Source organism: Manis pentadactyla, chromosome 11, assembly GCF_030020395.1.
Source record: "Manis pentadactyla isolate mManPen7 chromosome 11, mManPen7.hap1, whole genome shotgun sequence".
Classification (NCBI taxonomy): Eukaryota; Metazoa; Chordata; class Mammalia; order Pholidota; family Manidae; genus Manis; species Manis pentadactyla.
This window is the reverse complement of record NC_080029.1, coordinates 87,934,389-87,952,044: the sequence shown is the minus strand read 5'-3', so window position 1 is coordinate 87,952,044 and position 17,656 is coordinate 87,934,389. Positions and strand designations below refer to the sequence as shown.

Sequence of the window (17,656 nt, the reverse complement as noted above, 5' to 3'; positions counted from 1 at the left end):
TCTTTGCCTATAAAATAGAAGTGTCATACTAACAAAGAACCACTAAGTCTAAGGAGAACTGAATGCAAAAGAGGAAGTTCTTATCATGAGGAATGTGGAGCTCTACAGTAAAGATCATGTATACAAATTAACAGTTAAATTTTAGTTAACATTAAAAAAAATATGTAATCAAAGATAACACTAACTTGTACTAAAGAATTAAAGGAAGAAATCAAGGCTGTAAAGATTTAGGAAATGGAGGACACAATTCATACAGATCAGAAAAAGCATTTTGAGAATCTGTCCTTTTCAAAGACCATTCCACCCATCCCCAATGTCAGAGGGAAAGGCAGTACTTTCATTATCTTAGGCTACAACATCAAAGCCTGGTTTCTTTTGAATTGATTCTCAATCAACAACAAAGCATGAAAACCAATTATGCAGAGCAGTACTTTCCAACTTTTTCCTCAGGAATACTTAGGAAAATAACATTTATAAGGCAACCAGGAAAGAGAAGGAACTGCTGGTGATTAAGAGGCAACCAGCCTGGAGATTCTAGCCGCTTTTAACCTATCCATGGCACACAGCTTGGGAAAAATTTGCAGTATCAAAAGGGTAACCTGGGAAATGAACTCTACCTTTGTAAGCACCGTAATAACAAGCAAGTTATTGGTAAGCACTATAGGAAATAATTTCTGATTCTTATGAATGAACAAACCAATGAATGAGCACTGACCCAATTACACAAAATGCTGCCTTTCTAAAAAAGATCCTGGTCAGCCTGCTCTGTATTCGTGCTCCCTTTATTACAAAAAGTACCGAAATACAACCCTTTCAGAACTGTAAATTAAGAACATTTTTAAAAGAAGTAAATGTAAATCAAAGGCTGGAAAGTCTTCCACCCAAGTGCTTTCTTCCTTCTTGAGAAAAGGCATCTTTCTTCTTCATTATTGTTACCAGTATTCTGACTTATAAACACTCTAAAATATTATCTACTATTATTTTATTAGCTGCACAAGTAGTTGGCCATAGTACCTTATTACTAATTACCTATCCTTTCTTAAAGGGTATAAAAGGGATATGAGGGGCAGGTATTTCACTTCCCTTTTAGAATTCATCTAAGGTAGAGAATTCTAAGATGTGAAAAATGGACAGAACACAGTTTTTAGCAAATATCTTTTATATGATTAACTATTACACAGGAACAAGGTTAAAACGCAGTTTACTACCAAGAACGATTTTAAAGAAAACTATTATCAACTTGGGAAGAACTCTGTAAACTTAAGAGACTCAATAGTCACAGAGTACTTTCTTTTTTAGATCAAGAAAATGGATTACAATAAAAACAATAAATAAAAATATCTATAGAAATGAACATTAATGATCCCAAAATGCAGTGATAATGAAAAAGAATACATACTTCAATTCTGTTATTGCTTCAAAAGTAGCTTGGTCAGAAATGTTATGACCCAGCTGAGACAGCCAATTAATATGCTTATTTCAAGGTCACTGTCCTACTTGTCTTGAAACTCTATAAGACTTCGCTATTTTCAATTTATAGCCATGTATTATTGCCTCTGCCTTTGATCATAAAAGCCTATATAACCTTAAATGCTTTAACTAATAGCTAATCCCTATAAGAAAAACGGCACCCTCCAACTGAAAGTGTTTTCCTTTATGTCTACACTGAGATTTATCTATCATCCCTGTTTCACAACTAACAAGCTTCCTCAAGGAGAAATGGTTAGGTGAAACAACAGGTGTTCTGATTCCTGGGTCAGTGCTCCTATCAGAAAATGCTATTTTCTTGATAGTTTATTATCATTTTACACTTTAGGATTAGGGTAAGGGCTCTTTTTTAAGTCCTGACATAAGGAGTAAGTTTATGTTCTTTCTGAATCCAGGTTTATTCTCACTAGCTTTATGTCAAAGCCTGAGCAACCTCCCAATCCATCAATCAGAGGTATCTCTGACCAGCCTCATTCCTAGTTACACAGATCTAATAATCCCTTATTTAATTATCTTAAAGCAACCCGTCCATCTTCTTCATTTGTATAGCTACTAGTCTGTTCCACTTTTTTTTTCTATTTCACATCTAGGTTATCTCTTCCTTATTCTTATGTCTTGCCTAGCAAGCTTTTTCCTCCAATTATTGCTCCACCTTTGACTTCTTTCCTCTCTTTTTCTATCTTTACTATCAAAAAATGCCTTAGATCTCTACTATTTTACTCACTTTCTAAAATGTACAACTTCTCCTCCAGCAACATTCCCCAGTTATCATTAGCTCAGACAAGAACCATTATACTCTAGGACAGGTCACTGCAGACTGGCTCTCAAGAGTCTACAAGCCTTATTCTAGATAAGCCCTAGTATATCCAGCCACTATCTTATCCAAAGCTGGAACCACCTTCAAATATTTAAACTGTTAGAGATGACAGGTTAAGTTTATTATATATACTTTTGACTTCAACTGGGGTTTCTTACAATTCTAAAACCACATTCTGATTAATTCAGATCCATTATCAGGACTGAATCATAAAATCACAAAAAAACTAAAGTTGGAATGATTTCAAGAGATTTAGGATAACTCTTCACTTAACTGAGGCAGAAACTAGGGCACAGACAAGTTAGGCAACTATCTAAATTACTAAAATAATTCAGTAGTAAAAAATATCCAGAAACCAAGAACCAAAATTAAAAGTAAGCTTATTCAAAATGTTCATGTATAAAATAATGATTTAGAACTTAAAACACATTTTCAATAGGAATAACATGGATGCTAAACGGGCTTACAGACCAATCTACAAATAAATATTTAGAAGGAGTTCTAGTTATTTTCAAGAGTCTTAGAAATTTTTGGCACTTTGTTTTTATTTGCTTCTACGTATGCTCTCCTTTTGTTTGATGCAGTAGGATACTAATATTACTCAGCTTTTCAGATATGGTTAGAGTTCTTTCTTGGCTCATAAATGAAATAAAGGAGAAAGAGCTTTCCATACTAATTAAGAGAGAATAAATAATTAACATTATCAAAAGTTAGATTCAAATTTAAAAATATTTAGATCTAAGAAAATAACTTAAGTGGAAGATAATAGTGTTAAAAACAAGGTTGGCCAGCAAGATTAATTAGGAAATGAAGAGAAAAACCTGAGAACACAAGAATATAGGGAAGAGGCCAGAAAACATTTTTCTGTTGGGGGACAGTTATTTATGGTCTCTCTTGCAATTACTCAACTCCATCATTGTACTGTGAAAGCAGCCACAGACAAAATGTAAATGAGCTTAGCTATGTTCCAATAAAACTTTATTTATGGACACTGAAATCTGAATTTCACATAATTTCCATGTGTCACAAAATTATTACTCTTCTTTGATTTTTTTTTCAATCATTTAAAAACATGAAACCCATTCTTAACTCATGTGCCACAGAAAAACACATGGCAGGCCCTGTGGACTATAGCTTACCAACCTCTAGTCTAGGGGGTAGTGGGGAAAAAGGAAGGCAGGGTATACCTGATTTAATAAATAGGGGGATATTCATGAATGTCCTTGTGTTAAGCCTAATTAGAAAAGCAGCTCCCCTCTAGCATGTGCACATTAATGTCAGCCCTAATTGTAAAGATACAGATATATTTCACTGTCCTTTAACATGAAAAGAGCTACAGAAAAAGAATCATTGATTCTAGGCAAAAGTAATTCTCATAAATAATGGTATGCTACTCATAATTTAAAATAATTCTACAGAATCATAACAAAAGATGCATTTTTCATTACCATTTTGTCCCTGAGTCGCTCTCCACGGATAAAAAAGTCAGCACAGCCATTCTCTTCCTGGTGAGGGACTTTGAAGACAGTGACGCAGCTTAGTCCACTCCCACCAAGTGGTAACCATCCACCACTTGAGTCATCCCGGGTCATCACCACAGCTCGTACTCGTGCATAACTATTACTAAAACAGATGCAAAGATAAGAAATTAGCTTTCCATAAATATAAACCAACCAAGCTGTCAGTCTTCTTGGAGAAACCAAGGACTAGTTAATGTGTGGGAACTAAAACTCAAGTGTTTATTACTTCCATGACAGTCCACAGAAAGTAACCTATTTACAAGATATCAAAAATCACAAACTAACTTAAAAGGCTAACTTTTATTTTGAAGACTAAAAATCACAATAAAAGACTACAGACACCTTACTTCAATTCATCATTTGAGTAGTTCGAGCACATTTGATTGCCACGGAACAGTTATAGAGGACCCTGTAGACAAACACACTATATGGATCTCCATCAAACTTGCCATGTATGTCCACCTGTTACAATACAATCAGGACATATTACTGCAGTATTTTAGCACATTTAATTATGACATCTCCTAAGTTTCTAATATTTCTGGAATATATTACAAATAAAATGCTAAAACAAACATGCTTAGCTCAGATGCCACATTTTTTATTTCTTCTAACGGGGAATCTAAATCACGTATCATATAAAGACAAATGTCTATTTCAGTAACTTATCAAGCAAACTGATCTATAGAAACCTTTCATGCTCTCTTCTTTGCAGTCTCTATTCTTAAGACTAAGTTTTAGTTCCATTCAGAATCATTTCCCACTGTTAACCATAACTATTCTTTATGCAAAACCTAAGAAATGTATTTCATGTACTACTGTTTTAGATCACTGACATCTAAGCACTTTAGTTCTAAAAATTTCGAAAAGTAGTACACCTTGATGACTTCCTAGGAAATTATACTGAATGTAACTTAAACTTGTCTTGGTTATTATGAATATTAACTGAAGTTCTACACAACAGTCCTGTGCTTAGTGTCTCGGCATATTCTAAGTGTTAGATTGCCAGCTGTCATTCCTGTTGATATTAGTGCTTGTCCAAAAATCTCACCAGTGTTTTTTTACTTTAAATATTTATTGTATTGAGGTATACTTAACAGACAATAACATATACTGACCTTAAATATAAAATTCAAATTCTGACATATATACATATCAGTGTAACCAATACGAGAATCAAGATATAGAAAATTTCTATGACTCCAGAAAATTCTTCCACCCTCCCATCAAAAAGGTAATCACTATTCTGATTTATAACATATTTAGTTTGTTTATTACCGACCTTCATATAAATGGAGTCAAAAAGAATCACTATTTGTACCTTTTTTGTCTAACTTCTCTCACTTATTATATTGTTTTATTAGTTTATTCTTCTCTACTGCTAAACTGCCCTTCTTACTGAATAAATGTCACAATTCATTTATTCTTTCTTATGTTAACATCCATTAACATTTGGATTGATTCTAGTTATTGCTATTGTTTATAAACATTCTTATATAAATCTTTAGGTTGATGTTTTCATTTCTCTTAGATAATTTGCATACAAATGAAATTGATGGGTCATAGGGCAGTATATTTAACTACATAAGTAACTAACAAGTTGTATTTCAAAGTGGTTATACCATTCATTATACAATCCCATCAATAATGTATGATAGTATAAGTTGCTCCACATCATTGCCAACATTTGGTGTTTTCAATTTCTTAGATTTCACTCATTTTAGTGACTATATATTGTTAACCCACTGTGGTTTTAAAATCCATTTCCCTGATGAATCATGATGTTGAGCATCTTATGCCTTTATTTATTTATTTATTTATTTTAATAATTATTTTTTTATTGAAGGGTAGTTGACGCACATTATTACATTACATTAGTTTCAAGTGTACAACACAGTGGTAGAACATTTATATACATAATTCGAGGTTCCAGCTATCACCCTACCAAGCTGTTACAATATCTTGACTATATTCCTTATGCTACACATTACATCCGGTTACTTATTTATTTTACCATTGGAAGTCTGTCCTTTTTTTTTTTTTTTTTTTTGTGAGGGCATCTCTCATATTTATTGATCAAATGATTGTTAACGACAATAAAATTCTGTATAGGGGAGTCAATGCTCAATGCACAATCATTAATCCACCCCAAGCCTAATTTTCGTCAGTCTCCAATCTTCTGAGGCATAACAAACAAGTTCTTACATGGAGAACAAATTCTTACATAATGAATAAGTTACATAGTGAACAGTACAAGGGCAGTCATCACAGAAACTTTCAGTTTTGCTCAAGCATTATGAACTCTAAACAGTCAGTTCAAATATGAATACTCATTTGATTTTTATACTTGATTTATATGTGGATACCACATTTCTCTCATTATTATTTTTAATAAAATGCTGAAGTGGTAGGTAGATACAAGATAAAGGTAGAAAACATAGTTTACTGTTGTAAGAGAGCAAATGTAGATGATCAGGTGTGTGCCTGTAGACTATGTGTTAATCCAAGCTAGACAAGGGCAATAAAACATCCAGGTATGCAGAAGATTTCTCTCAGAACAGGGGGGGTGAGGTTCTAAGCCTCACCTCTGTTAATCCCCAATTTCTCACCTGATGGCCCCCCTGCGACTGTGCCTGTCTTAGGTTGTTCCTCCCTTGAGGAATCTTACCCATCTCTGGCTAACCAGTCATCTTCCGGGGCCATACAGGGAAATGTGAAGTTGGTAAGAGAGAGAGAAGCCTTATTGTTTGAAAAGGTTAGCTTTTTACATCTTTGCATATTTATGCCCTGTGGCTTCTATGCCCAGCATTTGTCTTGAGGTATCTTTACCACTTGGAAGAATTATGATACTCGATAAATTTGATATGAGGCACAAATTCTATTTAAGGGTTGTAAATAGGAAGGAAGAAGAAAAGCTGTAGAAGTAGCAGGTGGAAGAAAACATGGGAAGATTGATTATTTCTTTGACATATCTTCTTGTAGAGTACCTTCAGCATGTATAGGTTTTAAGCTACTACTTAAATTGCGCACACACATTAACATAATAGGAGTATAGTTACATAACCAAAGCATATCTGTAATTACCAGCCATCTCCAGTGAAACCAAGAAAACCAGTTAGGCACCTTAGGCATTTGTGAAAACTTATCTATGATATGGTGGATAATGTCCAACTGAACTTGAACAGTCTGAGAGAAATCAGACAAACTAAAACAACCCATTCCTGGGGACTGTTCACATGCCATATGTTCTTTTAACAGTAAATAGTCTGTAGTTGTAAGACTTTGGAGCGCTACAATTTGCACTTCTCCAAATTCTTGGTTGAGTTCCAACAGTATAGATCCAGTCAAATTTGTTGTTTTACTGTATGCACAGGCCAGCTTAGATATCTCCTTCCTCATTCCCATGGCAAGTCCAGGAACGGGTGGGATGAGTGCATCTACAGCTGTAGCAGTGCGTGGATCTTTGTTGGGGTTTTTTGATGATCATCTTCTGGCATGAGTCTTCCAGAGAGTGCTGATGTTGGAAGTTCTTTTTCATATCGTATCTTAGTTCATTTTTGGGGTAGCCCAAATAGGCTTTGATCCTCTGTATAAACACAAACAGACCCTTTGCCTACACTTTTATATGCCCTTTATACCCTTGTGTAGAACTCGTTGGAGGTTACCACACAGGAACTGCCCTTTTTTTTTTTTTTCTTTGTTTTTGGTATCACTAATCTACACTTACATGACGAATATTATGCTTACTAGGCTCTCCCCTATACCAGGTCTCCCCTATAAACCCCTTTACAGTCATTGTCCATCAGCATAGCAAAATGTTGTAGAATCACTACTTGCCTTCTCTGTGTTGTACAGCCCTCCCTTTTCTCCTACCCCCCCTTGCATGTTAATCTTAATACCCCCCTACTTCTCCCCCCCTTATCCCTCCCTACCCACCCATCCTCCCCAGTCCCTTTCCCTTTGGTACCTGTTAGTCCATTCTTGAGTTCTGTGATTCTGCTGCTGTTTTGTTCCTTCAGTTTTTCCTTTGTTCTTATATTCCACAGATAAGTGAAATCATTTGGTATTTCTCTTTCTCCGCTTGGCTTGTTTCACTGAGCATAATACCCTCCAGCTCCATCCATGTTGCTGCAAATGATTGGATTTGCCCTTTTCTTATAGCTGAGTAGTATTCCATTGTGTATATGTACCACATCTTCTTTATCCATTCATCTATTGATGGACATTTAGGTTGCTTCCAATTCTTGGCTATTGTAAATAGTGCTGCAATAAACATAGGGGTGCATCTGTCTTTCTCAAACTTGATTGCTGCGTTCTTAGGGTAAATTCCTAGGAGTGCAATTCCTGGGTCAAATGGTAAGTCTGTTTTGAGCATTTTGATGTACCTCCATACTGCTTTCCACAATGGTTGAACTAACTTACATTCCCACCAGCAGTGTAGGAGGGTTCCCCTTTCTCCACAGCCTCGCCAACATTTGTTGTTGTTTGTCTTTTGGATGGCAGCCATCCTTACTGGTGTGAGGTGATACCTCATTGTAGTTTTAATTTGCATTTCTCTGATAATTAGCGATGTGGAGCATCTTTTCATGTGTCTGTTGGCCATCTGTATTTCTTTTTTGGAGAACTGTCTGTTCAGTTCCTCTGCCCATTTTTTAATTGGGTTATTTGTTTTTTGTTTGTTGAGGCGTGTGAGCTCCTTATATATTCTGGACGTCAAGCCTTTATCGGATGTGTCATTTTCAAATATATTCTCCCATACTGTAGGGATCCTTCTTGTTCTATTGATGGTGTCTTTTGCTGTACAGAAGCTTTTCAGCTTAATATAGTCCCACTTACTCATTTTTGCTGTTGTTTTCCTTGCCCGGGGAGATATGTTCAAGAAGAGGTCACTCATGTTTATGTCTAAGAGGTTTTTGCCTATGTTTTCTTCCAAGAGTTTAATGGTTTCATGGCTTACATTCAGGTCTTTGATCCATTTGGAGTTTACTTTTGTATATGGGGTTAGACAATGGTCCAGTTTCATTCTCCTACATGTAGCTGTCCAGTTTTGCCAGCACCACCTGTTGAAGAGACTGTCATTTCGCCATTGTATGTCCATGGCTCCTTTATCAAATATTAATTGACCATATATGTCTGGGTTAATGTCTGGATTCTCTAGTCTGTTCCATTGGTCTGTGGCTCTGTTCTTGTGCCAGTACCAAATTGTCTTGATTACTATGGCTTTATAGTAGAGCTTGAAGTTGGGGAGTGAGATCCCCCCTACTTTATTCTTCTTTCTCAGGATTGCTTTGGCTATTCGGGGTCTTTTGTGTTTCCATATGAATTTTTGAATTATTTGTTCCAGTTCATTGAAGAATGCTGCTGGTAGTTTCATAGGGATTGCATCAAATCTGTATATTGCTTTGGGCAGGATGGCCATTTTGACGATATTAATTCTTCCTAGCCACGACCATGGGATGAGTTTCCATCTGCTAGTGTCCCCTTTAATTTCTCTTAAGAGTGACTTGTAGTTTTCAGAGTATAAGTCTTTCACTTCTTTGGTTAGGTTTATTCCTAGGTATTTTATTTTTTTTGATGCAATTGTGAATGGAGTTGTTTTCCTGATTTCTCTTTCTGTTGGTTCATTGTTAGTATACAGGAAAGCCACAGATTTCTGTGTGTTGATTTTGTATCCTGCAACTTTGCTGTATTCCGATATCAGTTCTAGTAGTTCTGGGGTGGAGTCTTTAGGGTTTTTTATGTACAGTATCATGTCATCTGCAAATAGTGACAGTTTGACTTCTTCTTTGCCAATCTGGATTCCTTGTATTTTTTTGTTTTGTCTGATTGCCGTGGCTAGGACCTCTAGTACAATGTTAAATAACAGTGGGGAGAGTGGGCATCCCTGTCTAGTTCCCCATCTCAGCGGAAATGCTTTCAGCTTCTCGCTGTTCAATATAATGTTGGCTGTGGGTTTATCATAGATGGCCTCTATTATGTTGAGGTACTTGCCCTCTATTCCCATTTTGCTGAGAGTTTTTAACATGAATGGATGTTGAACATTGTCAAATGCTTTTTCAGCATCTATGGAGATGATCATGTGGTTTTTGTCTTTCTTTTTGTTGATGTGGTGGATGATGTTGATGGACTTTCGAATGTTGTACCATCCTTGCATCCCTGGGATGAATCCCACTTGGTCATGGTGTATGATCCTTTTGATGTATTTTTGAATTCGGTTTGCTAATATTTTGTTGAGTATTTTTGCATCTACGTTCATCAGGGATATTGGTCTGTAGTTTTCTTTTTTGGTGGGGTCTTTGCCTGGTTTTGGTATTAGGGTGATGTTAGCTTCATAGAATGAGTTTGGGAGTATCCCCTCCTCCTCTATTTTTTGGAAAACTCTAAGGAGAATGGGTATTATGTCTTCCCTGTATGTCTGATAAAATTCAGAGGTAAATCCATCTGGCCCGGGAGTTTTGTTCTTTGGTAGTTTTTTGATTACCGCTTCAATTTCGTTGCTGGTAATTGGTCTGTTTAGATTTTCTGTTTCTTCCTGGGTCAATCTTGGAAGGTTATATTTTTCTAGGAAGTTGTCCATTTCTCCTAGGTTCCCCAGCTTGTTAGCATATAGGTTTTCATAGTATTCTCCAATAATTCTTTGCATTTTTGTGGGGTCCGTCGTGATTTTTCCTTTCTCGTTTCTGATACTGTTGATTTGTGTTGACTCTCTTTTCTTCTTAATAAGTCTGGCTAGAGGCTTATCTATTTTGTTTATTTTCTCGAAGAACCAGCTCTTGGTTTCATTGATTTTTGCTATTGTTTTATTCTTCTCAATTTTATTTATTTCTCCTCTGATCTTTATTATGTCCCTCCTTCTGCTGACCTTAGGCCTCATCTGTTCTTCTTTTTCCAATTTCGATAATTGTGACATTAGACCATTCATTTGGGATTGCTCTTCCTTTTTTAAATATGCTTGGATTGCTATATACTTTCCTCTTAAGACTGCTTTTGCTGCGTCCCACAGAAGTTGGGGCTTAGTGTTGTTGTTGTCATTTGTTTCCATATATTGCTGGATCTCCATTTTGATTTGGTCATTGATCCATTGATTATTTAGGAGCGTGTTGTTAAGCCTCCATGTGTTTGTGAGCCTCTTTGCTTTCTTTGTACAGTTTATTTCTAGTTTTATGCCTTTGTGGTCTGAAAAGTTGGTTGGTAGGATTTCAATCTTTTGGAATTTTCTGAGGCTCTTTTTGTGGCCTAGTATGTGGTCTATTCTGGAGAATGTTCCATGTGCACTTGAGAAGAATGTATATCCCGCTTCTTTTGGATGTAGAGTTCTATAGATGTCTATTAGGTCCATCTGCTCTACTGTGTTGTTCAGTGCTTCCGTGTCCTTACTTATTTTCTGCCCAGTGGATCTATCCTTTGGGGTGAGTGGTGTGTTGAAGTCTCCTAGAATGAATGCATTGCAGTCTATATCCCCCTTTAGTTCTGTTAGTATTTGTTTCACATATGCTGGTGCTCCTGTGTTGGGTGCATATATATTTAGAATGGTTATATCCTCTTGTTGGACTGAGCCCTTTATCATTATGTAGTGTCCTTCTTTATCTCTTGTTACTTTCTTTGTTTTGAAGTCTATTTTGTCTGATATTAGTACTGCAACCCCTGATTTCTTCTCACTGTTGTTTGCTTGAAATATGTTTTTCCATCCCTTGACTTTTAGTCTGTACATGTCTTTGGGTTTGAGGTGAGTTTCTTGTAAGCAGCATATAGATGGGTCTTGCTTTTTTATCCATTCTGTTACTCTGTGTCTTTTGATTGGTGCATTCAACCCATTAACATTTAGGGTGACTATTGAAAGATATGTACTTATTGCCATTGCAGGCTTTAAATTCGTGGTTACCAAAGTTTCAAGGTTAGCCTCTTTAGTATCTTACTGCCTAACTTAGCTCGCTTATTGAGCTGTTATATACACTGTCTGGAGATTCTTTTCTTCTCTCCCTTCTTGTTCCTCCTCCTCGATTCTTCATATGTTGGGTGTTTTGTGCTGTGCTCTTTCTAGGAGTGCTCCCATCTAGAGCAGTCCCTGTAAGATGTTCTGTAGTGGTGGTTTGTGGAAAGCAAATTCCCTCAGCTTTTGTTTGTCTGGGAATTGTTTAATCCCACCGTCATATTTGAATGATAGTCGTGCTGGATACAGTATCCTTGGTTCAAGGCCCTTCTGTTTCATTGTATTAAATATATCATGCCATTCTCTTCTGGCATGTAAAGTTTCTGTTGAGAAATCTGACGTTAGCCTGATGGGTTTCCCTTTATAGGTGACCTTTTTCTCTCTAGCTGCCTTTAACACTCTTTCCTTGTCCTTGATCTTTGCCATTTTAATTATTATGTGTCTTGGTGTTGTCCTCCTTGGATCCTTTCTGTTGGGGGTTCTGTGTATTTCCATGGTCTGTTCGATTATTTCCTCCCCCAGTTTGGGGAAGTTTTCAGCAATTATTTCTTCTAAGATACTTTCCATCTCTTTTCCTCTCTCTTCTTCTTCTGGGACCCCTATAATACGGATATTGTTCCTTTTGGATTGGTCACACAGTTCTCTTAATATTGTTTCATTCCTGGAGATCCTTTTGTCTCTCTCTATGTCAGCTTCTATGCGTTCCTGTTCTCTGATTTCAATTCCATCAATGGCCTCTTGCATTCTATCCATTCTGCTTATAAACCCTTCCAGAGTTTGTTTCATTTCTGCGATCTCCTTTCTGGCATCTGTGATCTCCTTCCGGACTTCATCCCATTTCTCTTGCGTATTTCTCTGCATCTCTGTCAGCATGTTTATGATTCTTATTTTGAATTCTTTGTCAGGAAGACTGGTTAGGTCTGTCTCCTTCTCTGGTGTTGTCTCTGTGATCTTTGTCTGCCTGTAGCTTTTCCTTTTCATGGTGATAGGAATAGTCTGCAGAACTGGGACGAGTGACGGCTGGAAGGACTTCCTTTCTTGTTGGTTTGTGGCCCTCCTCTCCTGGGAGAACAGCGACCTCTAGTGGCTTGTGCTGCGCAGCTGCGTGCAGACAGGGTTTCTGCTTCCTGCCCGGCTGCTATGGAGTTAATCTCCGCTGTTGCTGTGGGCGTGGCCTAGCTTGGGCAGCTACTCCAAAATGGTGGAGTCGCGTTGGAGCAGGAGCTGCTGGGAGGCTATTTATCTCCGTAAGGGGCCTGCCTGCTCCCTGCAGCCCAGGGGTTAGGGTGCCCAGATATCCCGGATTCCCTACGTCTGGATTAAGTGACCCGCCCTGCCCCTTTAAGACTTCCAAAAAGCACCCGCCAAAACAAAACAACGACCACCAAAAAAAAAAAAAATAATAAGAAAAAAAAGTTTTTTAATTAAAAAAAAAAAAAAAAAGTTTTTAGTAAAAAAAAAAAAAAAAAAAAAGGGTGGTCGTTCGTTTTTCTTTATTCTCCGGTGCCAGCCTCAGGCCTCTGCTCACCGGTCTTTCTGCCCTGTTTCCCTAGTATTGGGGTCCCTATCCCTTTAAGACTTCCAAAAAGCGCTCGCCAAAACAAAACAGCAAAAAAGCAAAAAAAAAAAAAAAAATGGTCGCGCGCTTTTCTTATGTCCTCTGTCGCCCAGCCTCCAGTGCCCGCTCACTGTTCTTGCTGCCCTGTTTCCCTAGTATTGGGGTCCCTATCCCTTTAAGACTTCCAAAAAGCGCTCGCCAAAACAAAACAGCAAAAAAGCAAAAAAAAAATGGTCGCGCGCTTTTCTTATGTCCTCTGTCGCCCAGCCTCCAGTGCCTGCTCACTGTTCTTGCTGCCCTGTTTTCCTAGTATCGAGCGCCCTGCACTCTGGCCTGGATGGCTGGGGCTGGGTGTTCAGCAGTCCTGGGCTCCGTCTCCCTCCCGCTCTGCCTGCTCTTCTCCCGCCGGGAGCTGGGGGGAGGGGCGCTCGGCTCCCGCGGGGCCGGGGCTTGTATCTTACCCCCTTCGCGAGGCGCTGGGTTCTCTCAGGTGCGGATGTGGTCTGGATATTGTCCTGTGTCCTCTGGTCTTTATTCTAGGAAGGGTTATCTTTGTTATATTTTCATAGATATATGTTGTTTTGGGAGGAGATTTCCGCTGCTCTACTCACGCCGCCATCTTCCGCCCCCGTAGTCTCTTATGCCTTTTTTTAAGTCTTCTTATCAATTTATATTATGTTTTTATTATTGACTTTTAAAAGTTCTTTATTTATTCATCACAGGTCTTTTGTCAGAGAGCTATATACTTTAAAGCTGCACTGTGCTGTGGTTGAATGAGGAGTCTGAAGCCAAACTTTCTTAAGTTTGTTCCTGGCTCAGCAACTTACTAGCTGTGTGTCCTTGATAAAGTGACAGTACCCAACTTCATAAAATGTAAACAAGGCCAAACACATAATAAACAACATATAAGTGTTGGTTATTATAACTACAACAAAGAATTTAAAACTGAAGTAGTTGTCATCCTGGTAATTCAAAGCCAGTTAGGAACGAGGAAAAAATTAAATTTACATGGCCAACCATAAATCTCTATAACTGAGATCAAAATAATCCTTTATATAGAAGTTCTGAAAGTCTTTAGCTTTATAGGTGACCATTCTGTCTAAGCTTTTTATTAATCAGTTATTCAGAGGCTCTTATTCTTGTCTGGGCCCAATAATGGTCAGAGGAGGTGTGGCTTCATAAAGGTTATATTGACATAAATATCAAGTTGGAATCCTCCCCTTGGGATGGGCTAGAACAAATACTTCTACTATAAATAAATAGGACATGCATCCATCCCAAGAAGCCAGGGAAATTTATTACAGTGGGAACCAGCTCAGAGGGATACAATCAGTACTAGACAAAGGTCATTTGATCAAGAATTTAAGTTTAAGGATATCCCAGAAGCATAGCACATAAATTAAGACATGTTAAGTTCAGATTAAATGTTTCTGAACTGAGCACATGCATTTAAAGTTCAACACATTTCAAGTTACAGTCAAAGGTAGAGAACATGGATCAAAACCAAAATTCAAGTTCCCAATGATCGTTTTTTATTTTACTATAGGCTCCTGACTCTTCATTCTTATCTAATTAAGTAAACTAGGAAATTTAAGAATTTTACCCTAGATTCTACAAGACTAGGTGTAAAATAACCCAATTCAGAAGCTCAGGCTTCAAAGTGTGGGAGTAGTTATTCTCTTTGGGGCACAGATTTTTCTTTTACCATCTTTGAATCTTACTGATTCTCATTTACAGTTTGTATAATGCTTCTCAGGCTTATTTTATATGTTAAAAATAAAAATGTATAAGTATTATTAGGAAATATATTAGAAATCCTAGTTTTTTTTTTAGGATGGTAAAATTAGGTATTTTCCCCTCATTTTTGTTTCTTCAGAAGTTACTTTATAATTAACACTCAAAAATTAAAAGTAATATAAACCAAGAACTCATATTTTAACTGTATCTTAGCTATACTAAAGATAAAAATAAAACTCTAAAATTTTTGCAGTAACAGTGTATATGTTTTAAACAAAAATATTACTGATTACCCCAGTTTCTTTTTTTTTCTACTTTATAAAAGTGCCACCTAGAAGAGATGTGTTATCCTGTCTAAGCAAATCGGTTAAAACAAAGATTTCTTTAATGGCAGAGTAAGGTTGCCTGATTCATTGTTTACAACAAAAGAGGTTTTAAAACTGGCCAGTAATTTATATAAACTTGTTTTTGAATTTCATGTTTTAAACTATACAAAATATATTATAACTTCAAGTTGATCCCTCAAGCTTTAAAGTATTCCAGAAGTTATGTAAGTAAACTAACCATAGCCTTCATTAGTTTACAACTTAAAATGTTAGCCTAGGGGGGAGCCTCAAGATGGCAGAGTAGGAAGACAATACAGAAACCTCCTCCCACACATATACACAAGGAAGCAACTAGAACAAATACAACTAAACCTAAAAATGAACTGAAGACTGCAGAACAGACAACCTACACCTGGGTAAGAAGAGAAGACCACACAGAAAAGGATAAAGTGGCAGACACAACGAAGTGGGACCCCAGACTTCCCCCCATCCCAGTTCCAAAGGTGGAAGAAAAGGAAAGGAGAGGGGAGGGCATGGGTGCCCAGGTACTCTGCACATCTCGCCCTGGATACCTGCTCAGGTAACAGGAATTCACACTGCACTGGGTTCTGGTGATCAGCAGGACTCGACACCAGGGACAGGTGGAACACTCTGCTGAGACACCACCCACCTGTAGAGGACAGGCACTCTCTGCTGGTCCCACTGAGACTAAACACAGAGGCAGCAATTTGAAAGACTTGCTACCAGTGCAAGGCAAGCCAGAGGGTAGAGGGTTGGACAGAGCTGTCTCTGCAGGAGAAATGGCAGGTGGATGATACCTCCCCAGCCCTCCCTCGGCCCAGTGGGTGGAGCACTCTCAAGAGCCCCAGGTGCTCCATGCCCCTTGCTGGTGGCTCAGCCCCAAGGCAACTCCTTGCATGCCACCAACAAACCAGCACACTTGGCCCAGCAGCATCCAACTTTGCTGCTTGGCAGGCATGGAGAGACTCTCCCAAGCTTTCACAAGAGAGTCTCAGCCCAACTGGGGAGGTGACTTCAGGAGTCAGCTCCAAAAGCTCCTTCCTTCCCACAGATGGCTAGGCAGGGTGCTGTACAACTCGCTGCAACCGCTGGGGAGCACCTAGTGCCTATGCTGCAAACAGAGCCTCCCACCACCCAACTCACTATCTCTGCTTGCCACACCCCAAACCACCAGGCACTTTATGCTACCATCACAAGCCTATGGGGCCTTCCATGACAACTTGCTGCCTAAGCGCAAATGCCAGCCACACCACCACACCACTCGCCACTACTGTCAAACATCTGAGGGCTCTACAACCAGGTGACTTGCCACTGCCAGAAGTACATACACCCTGCCATTGTGCAACTCAACCTGTAACTGCCCAGCCCACCCCAATAACCCAACAGCCTGTCCATCAATGCAGGGCAGGCAGAGGGTGGACCCACCCACAACTGCCCAAGCAGAAGTCACTGCTCTGATCACATACGGCCAGCTGAGGCAAACCACCGGCCAAGATAAACCACTGCCCGCAGACAGAAAGGTGACCCTGCACATTGCCCACCAACAGCAACTGGGGCTCCACAGCAAAGGAGAAGCAGGCACTGGGAAGGAAAGAGTACTGAGCTTCTGGGCACCATGGGATGCCTTCTTCATAAAGCCATTATTCTCTAAATCAAGAAGCACACCAGAACCATCTAATACAAAGGAAGAAACACAGAAACCCTGACAGAATGAGAAGGCAGAGGTGTATGTTCCAAACAAAACTGCAGGATAAGACACCAGAAAGAAGGCTAAATGAAAAGGAGATCACCAAAGATCACTAAAGATTTCGAAGTAAAAGTCATAAATATGCTCACTGATCTGCTAAAATGTATTAAAGATCTCAGGGAGGACTTGAATAAAGAGATACAAGAGCTGAAGAATACAGTAGCTGAAATGAAACACAAAATGGAAAGAATGAATAATACATTGCTATAAATAGAGGAGACAATCAATGAGATGGAAAGCAAGAGAACAGAAACAAAACAAAGCTGAGGAGCAGAGAGAAAAAAAGATCCCTAGGAATGAAAGAATGACAAGAGAGCTGTGTGACCAATCCAAACAAAACAATAATCTCATAATAAGGGTACCACAAAGAGAAGAGAGACAAAGGGACAGAAAGTCTCTTTGAGGAAATATTTGTTGAAAATGTCCCCAATCTGGGGAAGGAATAGCTACTCAGATCATGAAAGCTCAAAAGCCCCTAACAAAAGGAACCCCAAGAAAACAACACCAAGACA

The 17,656-nt window shown here is 38.4% G+C and overlaps 1 protein-coding gene across 1 annotated transcript in view; it reads right to left on the bottom strand.

The window, feature by feature from the left end:
* Positions 1-17,656, bottom strand: part of SPRED1 (sprouty related EVH1 domain containing 1) — a 151,820-nt gene that overhangs the window by 80,943 nt on the left and 53,221 nt on the right. Inside the window, exon 2 of the mRNA XM_036889896.2 lies at positions 3,754-3,928. Within this exon, the coding sequence (XP_036745791.1) occupies positions 3,754-3,928 (175 nt within the window). The remainder of the gene's footprint in view (positions 1-3,753; positions 3,929-17,656) is intronic.